This window comes from Drosophila elegans, unplaced genomic scaffold (assembly GCF_018152505.1).
Source record: "Drosophila elegans isolate 14027-0461.03 unplaced genomic scaffold, ASM1815250v1 contig_208, whole genome shotgun sequence".
Taxonomy (NCBI): Eukaryota; Metazoa; Arthropoda; class Insecta; order Diptera; family Drosophilidae; genus Drosophila; species Drosophila elegans.
This window is the reverse complement of record NW_024545578.1, coordinates 18,973,593-18,985,536: the sequence shown is the minus strand read 5'-3', so window position 1 is coordinate 18,985,536 and position 11,944 is coordinate 18,973,593. Positions and strand designations below refer to the sequence as shown.

The following is an 11,944-nucleotide window of genomic DNA, read 5'->3' as shown; positions in this document are numbered from 1 at the left end:
TAATTGTCTTTCGAAAGCCTAAACCATTTCCTGGCTTACCAAGGTGTGCTATTAAGTAAATCCAAACTAGACCTTACCAAAAATGGTTAGCGATTTTATGATTACTTCGATTTATTAATTAATTTGTTATTCAACACTTTGAGAGCAAAACCTTGGTGCTGTTCTCGATAAATTCTTTCACGTTAAAGACATCGGTGTAGACGCCAGGATAACGTTTGCTAGCACAACCAATGCCGAAGGACACAATGCCGCAAACCTGTTTTTTATATACCAAAGGACCACCAGAGTCGAAGGTGCATGCGTCTTTTTTTCCCAGGACAGCAGCGCATATCATATTGTCTGTTATTTTGGCTGCAAAATAAATAATGATAAAATAATGGTGTATATCTTTAAAAAGATCAGGTTTATATTTACAAACGGCAGCTTGATAATTATAAATATTAAATATAAATAAATTTTATAATTAACATATTAACTTACCCAATGGCTGATAGGCAGAACGACAGTTCTTCTTGTTAATAACTGGCACCGTTACAGTGCGGAGCAATTTCTGGGGTCCTGAGCCTGTGGCAACAGTCAATCCCCAACCGGAAACTATCAGATCATTGCCAGGTTTCAGGATCGTAGAACATAACTCTAGTTTACCGATACCTCTGCCCTTCATAGGTCTTTTCAGCAGCATCACGGCCACATCCATATCCATGTTATCCTCTTCAAACTTATCGGAGATAATAAAATTCTTCACTTGGCGGCGTATACCTCTTTGGTCAAGTCTCGAAATGCCGCCCACGACAATCCAATCGCTAGTCCTCATTCTGTCCAGAAAACAATGGGCTGCCGTGAGTACTATGAGCTCGTGGAGCAGAGTTCCGCCACAGACAAAATCTCGCTCGTATAGCAATGCCACCAGATAGCCACCCAACTTGGAGTTTGTGGTCACTTGGCCGCCAATGACTCGAGCCTCTTGAGCCGAGGGCAGCACTATTTTGGCCAACTTTTCCACATCAATGATTTCGTTTATGTCCAGGCCAAGTACATGGACTGAATATAGAGCGGTAGAGAGAATGCAATAAACTAGAAGGCTATTCATTGGATACAGGGAGAAGAATGGATCGCAAACTTAATACAATATATAAGCGTAGAGAAAGTCTCTAATCCGAAACTAAATGCATAATCAAATTGGTATTTCTATTATAATATATTCTCTCTATATAATTTCTAAAATTTATTTCAACGCCATTAGATTTTTTAAGGTCTCACATAAGCATAAATAAAAGTATACTCTGTCAAAAGTTTTTATTTTGGTGGCAACCCATATTTGAGGGCTTGTAAACACAAATTATTTTATTTTTGATTAAGACTAGAAAATCGTAAATAGTTTCACTACCTTTAGCTCTACACCCGATAGAACCTTAGAAATAAAATTATACTTAAAAAAGAAAGGTATATATACCCTTGCAGCTATTGCAAAAATAAATTGGTTTTTCAAAACATCTAAATTTCGATTTATATGCGTATATGTTAAAAAACATTGAAGCTGTGATGAAAAAAATTAAAACATTCAAATTTATTCGTTTCTCCGATTTTAATAAAATTAAAAGCGTAATGCTTTTATTATAATGGGTTAATGACAAAAAATTTAAAAAGAAAAAAGAAAAATTAGAGAAATTAAAATATTTTTTTTTCATTTTTGTTTTAATATTTCGATCGACTCTCCTAGTGAAGAAAATAAATAAATTATCTTCTTTACTGCGTTGCAAGGGTATGACTCAAAATTTTATTGCATTTTACTGCCCTCATACGTTTCACACCAGTTTCCAAACATTTTAGCAGATTTGAATTAAATAAATACAAATATTTTGATACATACAATATATTAGTGATGACCACTTTAGAAGTGACTACAGAGAAAATCAAGTGGTTGGTTGCTTACAAAACGTTAAAAATATTTTAAATTTTTTAAATTTATTAGTGCATGGATTTTAATAACGGGATCGACGCGAGAGCAATACGTTCATGCTTTTTTCAATAAAGGGCTTTACGTAATTAACATCGGTGTAGACGCCGGGATAACGCCTGCTTGCACACCCGATTCCATAGGACACGATGCCGCAGACCTGATTTTTGTAGACTAAAGGACCTCCAGAGTCGTAAGTGCAGGCATCTTTCCTACCCAAAACCGATGCGCAGAACATGCTGTCTGTCAAATTGACTGCGTAAAAGAAAAGTATTTGTTAAAAGTTATAATGAGCATTTGAGTAAAAAGTAGTATGAAAATGCGGACCTAAGTATAAACAATTTAAAAGCTAAATTTCAACAATATTTTAAAGTGATAAAGAAACAAGAAAGGAAACTCGACCACAAGAACTTTATCAATTGTTATTTACCCGAATACACTCTCAATAAATTGTTCTGATCTTTTAATTATGCCAATACATATATTTAAAACAAATTTCGAATTCTTTGGGACCAAAAATATAATACTCTACCATCAAAATCAACGAAAACTATAAAACCTTTTACTCTAAGATTAACGGGTGTAACTAAACCTTTTGAAGTTTTTAAAGATCTATGATTTATATTTCACTTGAAATATTTCAAAACGACTTTTAAGCTCTCATTTGCTTCGAACACTCTTCATGGCCCTATTCTTTTAGGACATAACACTTACCACCTGGCCGATAGGCGGCACGACATTTTTTCTTTTCAATGATGGGCACTGTAATCGTTCGCAGTAACTGTTCCGGACCATTGCCTCTGGAATCGGTCATCCCCCAGCCGGAAACGACAAGTTCAAGGCCCGACTTGAGGTTCGTGGTGCAGAGCGACAATTTTCCGATATTTTTACCCTTCATGGGGCTTTTCAGCCGAACTATGGCCACATCCATGTTCATGTCACTTTCCCGAAACTGGGCGGACATGATGAATGATTTGACCTGACGTTCGATGCCCTTCTCACCGAGCCTCGATATGCCGCCGGACGCCAACCAACCGCCCGTCTTCGGCCTGCCCAGGAAGCAGTGGGCCGCTGTCAGGACGATCAGTTCATTGAGAAGTGTGCCGCCGCAAATAAAGTCTTTCTGATAGTACAGCGCTATAAGATAGCCACCCAGTTTGGCATTCGTCGTGACATGACCACCAACTACTCGAGTCTGCAAGCCGGAGGGCAGTACTATTTTGGCCAGCTTCTCCACATCGATGGTTGGGCTGATGTCCTGGGCAAAGACATCAATCTTTGACAGAGCGACGGCCATTAAGCAACATGCCAGCATGCGTTGCATTGGAAACAATGAATGGAAATCACTATTTCAAACTAAGCAGAATTTTTTAACCACTCCCCACATACCCACCGTTTTAGCGTGGAGAACCAACTTAAGCAGGGCTAATGAAAGTTCTTGATGACTTTGTTAAATGGCAATTGAGTTTAATTGCTGTTAATTTGAAAGTGTACGCTGTGGTCTGTGTTTGTTTGGCAGTTGTTAATTGAGCAGCGTCGGCGGTACTACGAGAAGCTCAGAGGTCGAATCTCCTGCAGGAGCTGGCGCAGATAGTACATCTGGTTGGAGTCGCGGTTACGCACATCTGTGGCATGCGGATACATGGAGTTGATCAGCTGATGCAGATCCGAATAGGTCTATATGTTAAAGTAACGAATTTAAACACATTGCTTCCCCAATAAGAAATAGACCTTACCCCAATGTTACGCCAGGTGTTTGTATAGTTCAGCCTAACCGCATTGAGATCCTCTGTGCAGGGTTCAGAGACCTCCACGAAGGTCGAAGTTTCGGGCGTTATGCGCACCGTGACCTCTGCCACATCGTGCACATCCTTAGTGTTCCGTAGACACAACACCAGATCCCGATTCGTGGCCAGGCGATTCCACTGACTGCGGCTGAACTTCAACAGCTTGATGTGCACGGCGATGGCATCGTAGATATGCAACTCAGCCGCCAAGTGCTTTTGCGAAAAGTCGCCCTGATCTATATAGAAAGCAGCGTCTAGCTCCGCAAACACATTCAGGTTCATGTCCTGGAGGCGCTGTAATGGCATATTATAAATTACAAATCGAAAATCAAATCAAATCATAAACAAACTTTGCGCAACTCGACGAAGTCTGAGACGGGTTCCTCAATATCTATATACTTGTAGGGCCGGGCGATATACTCCTTGGGTAGATCGATTGCATGGCAACGTATACCGTCTTTGCTGATGAAGAAGACCACCCGCACGTGGTATGTGTCCAGGGTGAAGATGACTTCGTCCTGGCTGCAAAGTGAAGGCAAAAATATACATTATTTCTAAATTACGAAACAACAAAATCATGATCTCTTACTTCTCCTCATTTCTATCCAATTCCCAGTGGCGAAAGGGGAAATGGGTGTAGCGGGGGTAGGCGAATCCAAAGCTTCCCAAGCGATCTGTTTTGACCGTGAGGACTTTGCTCTCCCTGTCGAACTGCGACTCCAGAATGAACTTGGTGCTCCAATGCAAGAGCTTTATAGGTTCAGAGCTCCGAACAGGGCGGTCTTTATTGACTTTTCGCAAAACTTCGATGGGTTCCGACACTTCGAGATCCTTTTCCGGGGTGCTTTCATCCAAATCTAACTGTTTGATAGACCTTCTGATGTAACTTTGTCGACCCGAACGACTGGAAGTAGTCAACTCGTGATAGATGCGTTTGCTCATCCTGACGGTGGGTTCGGCTTGTTCTGCTATCTTCTTTGAAGCCTCCAAGTATTTATCCTTAATGTTGTCCAATTTCTGTATAAAACCGTACATCGAAGTATCCTCTACTGTGATTTCTTTCTTCTCCAGTTTTAGGGAGTTTATTGGGGGAAATTTTGGGAATACTCGTTCGGGATAAGTCTGATCCTCGTAGTTAAAGCTGAAGTCCCCAGTCACTTTGGAAAGAACAGGTTCGTTTGGTCGTCTTCTAATAAGCTGCGTGGTCGGTTCCTTTTTGGTGGCCTGTTCATCGATCTCGTCATCTTTGAAATCGCGCGGGAATTTGAACGAGGATATTATGCGGGGTAAGCACTGCTGCTGAAGAAGGTGAAGTCTTCTCCTGGACAGCGGTTCCGACTGCAGCTCAAAGTTTTCCACCACATCGTAATGAACTAGCTCCTGTTCTTCAATACTTTGGCGCACAATTGCCAACGCTGACGGTCGATAAATGTTGACTGAATTTTCTATTGCCGAATGATGGTATTTCGGCTTGGTGTTTTTCCCGGGGATTTCTTCTAACAAAATTATATTCTTTCCGCTAGATGTTTTTTTATGCAACGAATCGATTTTCTTTTGGGAAGTTTTGCGCATCTTGCTTTGTTTTTTATCCAGCTTCTCCATCACTAGTTCATCTTCCATCTCCAGTTCTTGGATCTCATCCTCAACAAATTGACAGACAATGGGCTCACCCCACAGGCACAAATGGTTTGGCACTTGAAAGGTGATGAAGTAAAACGGCAGCTCATCCGGTTCCAAATGCAGCTGAAACTCTGGAGCGTCCTCCATATCGAGATCACTTTTCATATCCGTACGATTTGGTCGTTGCAAGGTGTTAAAATTAGTTGAACTTCTTGTTGATTCCGTCGGTTCATCCAAAACATCTAATTTCTTGCGTAAAACGCGACCGTCTTCGTGCAGCGTTATATTAAACTTGTCGAATGCAATGTGCTTGGCTACTCGCACAAAGACCAGTGATATAACACCACCCATGATTATAAAGCGACGCAGGTTTACCTATAAGTATAAATTATTAGTACGGAGTAAAATGAGAAACGAAGTTGAATTTGATTATTTTTGTAACATAATTTAAACATTACCTCAAACGGCGATAAGTTTAAGTGGTCTGGATGGAAGTTTTCATTAAAAAAGTTCAAGCAATCTTGCTTATCTTGTTCGAGGAATAACTTATAAGGATCGGGAAACATGCCGGCTTGTAGTTCCTGCGGCTTTTGTGGGGGCTTTGGAATGGGTTTCTTTCCTGCGGCTTTCGTTTCCTGGTCCTTTTTCCTTTGTGCTACTGCTTTCTCAAATACGCTTTTAAAAAGGATTAAAATTTTACTGCTAGATCCAACCAAAACAAGAAGAAATGTTAAAGTCAAGTGATCCGATTATTAGATTCCCATTACTTAGATTAAAATATTAAAATATTTTATATGCTGCGTGGGCATAAGTAGAATTTGCATGTCAAATCCCAAATCTCTTGATTCTAAGGTTTCCGAGACGGACAGAAAAACGGACAGATAAACGGACAGACAAATGGATAGAGAAATGGATAGACAAACAGACAGACAAATTGACAGACAAACGGACAGAGAGGCGAACAGACGGATAAACAGACAGACATGGCTAGATCGACTGGGCTATTAATCTTAATCAAGAATAAACATACCTACTAGGGTCGGAAACGCTACCTTCTACCTCTTACATACATTTCAGCGAATACAATATACCTTTTACTGTAGAAGTAAGGGGTATAACTATACTTACGCCATGGCCTCGTTGTAGATCTCCATCTGCGTGTTTATTTTCATTATGATTTCCTCCTGTATATCCATCTGGATCATCCATTCAGTCATAACACTATCCGCGATGTCCACTAGACCACAATTGGGGCTAATAATAGAGCCATCCATGTCCAGCTCGTAGCTTTTGGACAGTTGGGAGAGCGGGTCAAAGAAGGTGTGCACACACCGCAGGGTCAATTTATCGCAGAGCACGCTGAGGGGCAGTTGAAGGGTCACGCCAACGCAGTTCAGGTCGGAGAACATTATCGGTAGCCTTAAATCAAGTTGAAACAATCCATAAAAAATTAAAACCCATTAACGAAAGCCACTTACTTCATATAGTTGAATCGAATGGGAACATCCTGCAACCCCCAAATCTGGAAGTTAAATTTGCTGCTGTTGTAGCAGTAGTTTGACAAGATACTGCCTTTAGTTCTGCGAGAAAGACATGAAAGTTAAATAAGGTGGGTCTGCCAAGTAGCCTTACGTCATATAGGCTTCGGGTGCACAGATTACGCGATAAGTGAGCTTGTCAAATAAATGCTCGATATCACCGTTGAGTTCTGAGGGCATCTGGAAAAATACTACATTTCTAAAAACAATTTTCCCTATTTATAGGATAACTACTTTAGCTAGTTCAAGAACTTGAAAGGGCGGCATGCTAAGGAGTTCGTCATCGCTTCTGAGCACTCTATCCACACGTGTAATGGTTTCCAAAATACGCTGCACAGTATCATCGTACAGCTGACCGATGTTTGGTCGTTCTTTTTCCAAGTTCCTCCGAGTCATATCCTTGCGGTCAGGAGCATGCGAGAGTATACTGCGTTCATCGACCGGTAGAACCCAATTGATGTCATTTTTGTAGGACTCGTGCTCCAGGAAGTTCAGTTGGTAGACAAATTGCCGGATTTCAGCTGGACGACTAGGATTTGGCTGACCGTCGCAGGCCAAGTAATTTTTCCATTTCTCGTCCTGCAACTGTTTTTTCTTCCGCTCCTTGTACTCATCGATAGCATCTAAGGGTTAAGTCGTGGTTATAATCCTACATCCCGCCATGATCTACATACATTCTATCCTGTACCCTCAATAAAACCTATGCTTATCCGAAGGTCCGCCAAACGCTGCATGTATGTATTTCTGCGGGCCATCCACTCGTCCTCGGAAAGGAGTTCCACGGTGGATCTGCTTGATTCCAGGGCCTTGCTTTTTCTTTTTACCATTTTTTTGTTGTTTTTTTGTGTAGTTTTTTTGTGTTGTTTTTTTGTGTGTGTAATTGTGTCAACTTGTAAATGGAATCGACAATAATGACATTGTTTAAAAATACTTTCAGTGCTAGAATATGAATAAATGTAAAATTTTTATACACAAGTACTGACGACCTAGGAGAAACTTAATGGACGAATCTCGTTTAAAAGCCTCTTAATGTAGACAAAAAGCATTGCTTCTTTATTACAGCCCTCCAGGGAATGAGGGTTCATCGAATAGATGGCCTGACTGAAGTCATTATAGTGCTGCAATCCACAAGGAAGTGTAAGAAATTACTTTTGGTCTAGAAAATGTCTACTCACGTTCACGTTCCGCCAAGTTTCTTCGTAACGCAGCTTGATGACATTTATGTCATCCGAACACATCTCGAAGATCTTTACAAACGTTGTCTTTTCGGGTGTGATACGCATTGTGACTTCCGAATAGTCCGAGTTGTCCTTTGCAATCTTCATGTTCATGATAATGTCACGTCGTTGGGCCAGTTGATTCCAACTAGATCGGTAGAATTTCATTTGCTTACATTGCATGGCCATGGTATTGTAGATGTGCAGCTCAGTGGCCATGTGTTTGATGGAAAAATAACCATTTGTTATATAATAATTAGCATCGTTCTCCGCGAAAATGTTTAGATTCCTTTCCACGAGTAACTGCGTAAGATTTGGCATTAAAATGCGTATTAAAATCCGTACATCCGTACCTTTCGTAATTCCCGAAAATCGGAGATGGGCTCCGCAATCTCAAGGTACTTAACTGGCTTGGCCGTGTAACCCTTGTTCAGATCGGTCACATAGCCCCGCACTCCCTTGGATGTGATGTAGAAGATCATTCGAACATGAAATGTATCCAGGTTGAAAATAATTTCATCTGGACTGTATGTGTATGTGGGAAATAGTTATTTACAGGATCTATTTGAAAGTTAGAATACATACTTTTCCTCATTAGGCTGCAGACTCCAATCACTGAATGGAAAGTGCTCATACCTCTTGAAGGCCAATCCAAAAATGCCCAGACGGTCAGTTCTGAAGGTGAGTGTGTTGGTCGTGGGATCCATTGAAGATTCGAATATGTACCGTTTCGTCCAGTGGTTTAATAATATTGGCGCTTCCTGTACATGCGTTTCCACAGCGTTTTCTTCCAGTTTTCCACTCTTTCGCGTCGATCTTCGCTTAGCCAGAGATCCACTCCTGCTGGTTATCTTATGATCCTGAGCACCGCCAACGGCCATGGTAACTGAGCCACTCTTTTGAAACATTAAATCTGAAACAATCTTTTTCGTGTTTACATCTCCAAAACTCTTTCTGTCAGCTTGACTTTTTCTGTCCCTTAGCTCTTGGGAAGACATTCTACTCTTAACACTAAAGGTACTTTCTCTGACCTCTAGTACTTTTTCCCACTTTTTCTCGAACTTCTTATGCGTAACTTGGATTTGATTGATCAAATGCAGCGGCTTCTCCAAATATTTTTGTTTAATCGTATCCAATGTGGACACTAGCCCAAACGCTGTTGATGTGTCGGGAGAATCGAGGGTAGTCGTAAAATTAGCAGGTGTGAAATCCACAGGAGCTACTATTTCAAAAACGGGAAACATCCTTTCGGAGCATTCCTGCAAAGTGTAATCAAAGGTTTGCGTCGGCCGTTCAACTTCCGCAACTATTTCAGGTTCAACCCTTTTTATCAAGCGGTTTGACTTAGTCTTTTGAGCCTCAGACATTAGTTGTTCTGCTGAAAATTCGCTTGGAAACTTAAATGACGAAATTATGCGCGGCAAACAAACATGTTTCAGGTTCATTGTTTCTATTGCATTCAAAGGTTTATCCAGCTGAAAATTATTCATGGGAAACCCTCTCTTTGGATTGGTTTCATAGGCGATACTATGCCTTAGGATTAATTTGAGAGTTGAATTGAACATATTGCCCACTGTTGATCGAATGCCAAAACTGTCTTCTCTCTGGGCTAATTCAGATGATATTCGTTGGGGATCGATCAAATTGGGCGATGCGATGGAACGCCTTTCCAAAGGCTTGGGCGGTGTCTCCATCTCCCTTAGGTAATGACACACCTCAGGTTTGCCCCACCTGCACAGATCTTTCGGCAGTTTCACGGTGACGATGAAGAATGGCAGCTCATTTTCCTGCAGCTTCATGGGGGTGCTACTCAAAGTCATTCTAGTGAACTCGGTGACACCTGAGCTGCGAAAATCGTTTTCAGGTTTTGCCACCACATCGGGTATGACCTTTAAAACGCGTCCATCCTCATGCAAAATAATGTTAAACTTCTCGAATTGCTGTTGGTCAGGTCGCCGCAAAAATGTAACGTTATAGACTCCACCAATAATAATACACTCCCGAAGATTTACCTAGAAGAGTTTGGATTGTCTTTAAGGATGCAATATAATTCAAGCGTTTCAATTGGAACTTAAAGTACAAAGTATTATATCTTATGAGCGGTTAGAGATGTTCTACTCACCTCCCCGGCTCTCATGTTTAGATGGTTCGGATGATAGAAATTGTCCACAAAATTTTTGAACTGAGCCTCCTCACGAATGAGAAACTCTTCGTATACCTCGGGATACATTCCTTGCGGCACTAGGGGCACCGCCTTTGGGGTTTTGGGAATGACTATCTTCAAGCGCTTACCACCATCGGCGGTCTTACCGGACTTTGCCTCCTTGGCAGCCTGTTCGGTCCGGTCGGCAATGAGCTGCATTAGTTCCTCGTACTCCTCACGTTTGCGGTTCATGGCATCCAAGGTTTCCACCTGTATGTCCTGCTGCATCAGCCACTCACCAACCACCGACTCTGTCATATCTGTAATTCCAGCATTGGGAAATAGGGTGGCATCAACCACTGGCGGCTCGAAGCTCTTGGCGTCCTCTGAATGGTGGTCAAACGTGGTGTGCACACAGCGAACTGTGAGACAATCGCACAGGACACTCAGCGGCATTTGAACCTGGACACCCGTGGCCTCAAATTCGGCCATCATAACTGGGACTCTAATTATAAGATGAATAAAAAAAGAAAGCCCGCATTCATTCGTGGATAAAACTTACTCCATTTGTTTAAAGATAATGGGAACGTTTAAGAGACCCCAGATATCCATGCACCATGGATCACTTGAGTAGCTCCACGTAGCCACAATCCCATTTGTGGATCTTTAATAAGAAATATATACTTAATATAAGTCATATTGAAATAAATTAACTTACTTCATATAGACCTTTTGCATGCCCAAAATCCGATAAGTAAGACGATCGAAAAGGTTTTCGATCTCCCGTTGAATCTCTGTATAAACCTGCAATTTGTGCCAAAAATTATTTACTCTTGTGAGTAAATACACTCACCTCCATAATATCAATTTGTACGTTTGTATTTATGCGGTCCATTTCCACCTCGTTATCCATCAGAGCATCAATCTGCGCCAAGAGGTCCAGACAGTTCTTAAAATTTTTCTCGAAATAGGAGCCAGGATTATCGGCAAGCTGTTTTTCCAGAGTCGAGCGCGTTTGGTCCTTGTGATAAATATTTTGGGTGAGAATACTACGTTCGTCAACTTGCAGAGTCCAATCGATGGATTTTTTAAATTCGATATCTTCGAAGTGACGGAGCTTGGCCAGGAAAGTTCGGATCTCGGTTGGTGATCTGGCCTTGGGCAGGCCATCACATCGCATAAACTGCTCCCATCGGTCTTGTTTTGTTCGTTCTTCCTCCTGGTCTCTAAACAGATCAAGTGACTCTAAATAAAGTCCATCGATTAGGGTTTAACCATCATTAATTAGACCACTTAACATTACTTCTGAAGATGGAACAGGCAGCAGCAATATCTTGCAACCGTATGGTGTACTTCTTTTGCCTTTCCATCATTTCGTATTCGCTTATGAGGCCGTGGCTTGGAGGTGTAACACTTACTCTAACCATCTTAACCATTTTGTCGAAACCAAAGTGTTATTATCCTCCTAAAGATTTTTTTTTGTTTTGTTTGGTTTTGTTTTTGTTTTTTTTTTATATATATTTTTGTTGTTTGGTGGCTGAGAATCTGTGTACGTATGAATGTTAAGACATGGATTGTGTAGGCAAAGAAAATTTGATTCCTTAAACTACTGATGAGACATTCATTTTCACCCTGCGATGAATATAAGATCATGATTATACAATTTTTTTAACTGGGTGACC

General features: G+C 41.1%; 4 protein-coding genes across 5 annotated transcripts; all 4 read right to left on the bottom strand.

The window, feature by feature from the left end:
• Positions 1-93: 93 nt before the first annotated feature.
• Positions 94-1,090, bottom strand: LOC108142856 (seminase-like). The gene is made up of 2 exons (XM_017266926.1): positions 481-1,090; positions 94-351 (listed from the first exon to the last, which is right to left on the bottom strand). Exons 1-2 carry the CDS (start codon positions 1,088-1,090, stop codon positions 131-133), a joined length of 831 nt encoding a protein of 276 aa, XP_017122415.1. The 3' UTR covers positions 94-130.
• Positions 1,091-1,857: 767 nt separating this feature from the next.
• On the bottom strand, positions 1,858-3,321 carry LOC108142277 (seminase-like). The gene is made up of 2 exons (XM_017266006.2): positions 2,672-3,321; positions 1,858-2,212 (listed from the first exon to the last, which is right to left on the bottom strand). The coding sequence occupies exons 1-2, from the start codon at positions 3,279-3,281 to the stop codon at positions 1,983-1,985; spliced, it is 840 nt and encodes a 279-aa protein (XP_017121495.1). The 5' UTR covers positions 3,282-3,321; the 3' UTR covers positions 1,858-1,982.
• Positions 3,322-3,409: 88 nt separating this feature from the next.
• LOC108142276 lies at positions 3,410-7,826 on the bottom strand. The gene is made up of 10 exons (XM_017266004.2): positions 7,591-7,826; positions 7,137-7,525; positions 6,997-7,082; positions 6,843-6,944; positions 6,493-6,783; positions 5,823-6,039; positions 4,334-5,739; positions 4,095-4,266; positions 3,694-4,038; positions 3,410-3,634 (listed from the first exon to the last, which is right to left on the bottom strand). Exons 1-10 carry the CDS (start codon positions 7,727-7,729, stop codon positions 3,503-3,505), a joined length of 3,279 nt encoding a protein of 1,092 aa, XP_017121493.1. The 5' UTR covers positions 7,730-7,826; the 3' UTR covers positions 3,410-3,502.
• A 61-nt stretch (positions 7,827-7,887) lies between these two features.
• LOC108142333 lies at positions 7,888-11,796 on the bottom strand. 2 transcript variants are annotated; one of them, XM_017266087.2, is made up of 9 exons: positions 11,566-11,796; positions 11,116-11,507; positions 10,981-11,066; positions 10,825-10,926; positions 10,242-10,767; positions 8,705-10,131; positions 8,473-8,644; positions 8,078-8,422; positions 7,888-8,020 (listed from the first exon to the last, which is right to left on the bottom strand). In XM_017266087.2, exons 1-9 carry the CDS (start codon positions 11,696-11,698, stop codon positions 7,889-7,891), a joined length of 3,315 nt encoding a protein of 1,104 aa, XP_017121576.1. In that variant the 5' UTR covers positions 11,699-11,796; the 3' UTR covers position 7,888. The 2 variants fall into 2 exon arrangements, with proteins under 2 accessions (XP_017121576.1, XP_041564192.1); XM_041708258.1 differs by lacking the exon at positions 11,566-11,796 and having other exon boundaries at positions 10,981-11,056; positions 11,116-11,206.
• Between the last annotated feature and the right edge of the window lie 148 nt (positions 11,797-11,944).

Coding starts and splice junctions, on each gene's coding strand:
- LOC108142856 (XM_017266926.1), bottom strand. CDS start 1,090: ATGAATAGCCTTCTAGTTTATTGCATTCTCTCTACCGCTCTATATTCA. Junction 352..480: donor TTCTGCCTATCAGCCATTGG/GTAAGTTAATAT, acceptor TTTATTTTGCAG/CCAAAATAACAGACAATATG.
- LOC108142277 (XM_017266006.2), bottom strand. CDS start 3,281: ATGCAACGCATGCTGGCATGTTGCTTAATGGCCGTCGCTCTGTCAAAG. Junction 2,213..2,671: donor TGCCGCCTATCGGCCAGGTG/GTAAGTGTTATG, acceptor TCTTTTACGCAG/TCAATTTGACAGACAGCATG.
- LOC108142276 (XM_017266004.2), bottom strand. CDS start 7,729: ATGGTAAAAAGAAAAAGCAAGGCCCTGGAATCAAGCAGATCCACCGTG. Junction 7,083..7,136: donor AAGTTCTTGAACTAGCTAAA/GTAGTTATCCTA, acceptor GTATTTTTCCAG/ATGCCCTCAGAACTCAACGG. Junction 4,039..4,094: donor ACTTCGTCGAGTTGCGCAAA/GTTTGTTTATGA, acceptor ATGCCATTACAG/CGCCTCCAGGACATGAACCT.
- LOC108142333 (XM_017266087.2), bottom strand. CDS start 11,698: ATGGTTAAGATGGTTAGAGTAAGTGTTACACCTCCAAGCCACGGCCTC. Junction 10,927..10,980: donor ATGCAAAAGGTCTATATGAA/GTAAGTTAATTT, acceptor TTCTTATTAAAG/ATCCACAAATGGGATTGTGG. Junction 10,768..10,824: donor ATTATCTTTAAACAAATGGA/GTAAGTTTTATC, acceptor TCTTATAATTAG/AGTCCCAGTTATGATGGCCG.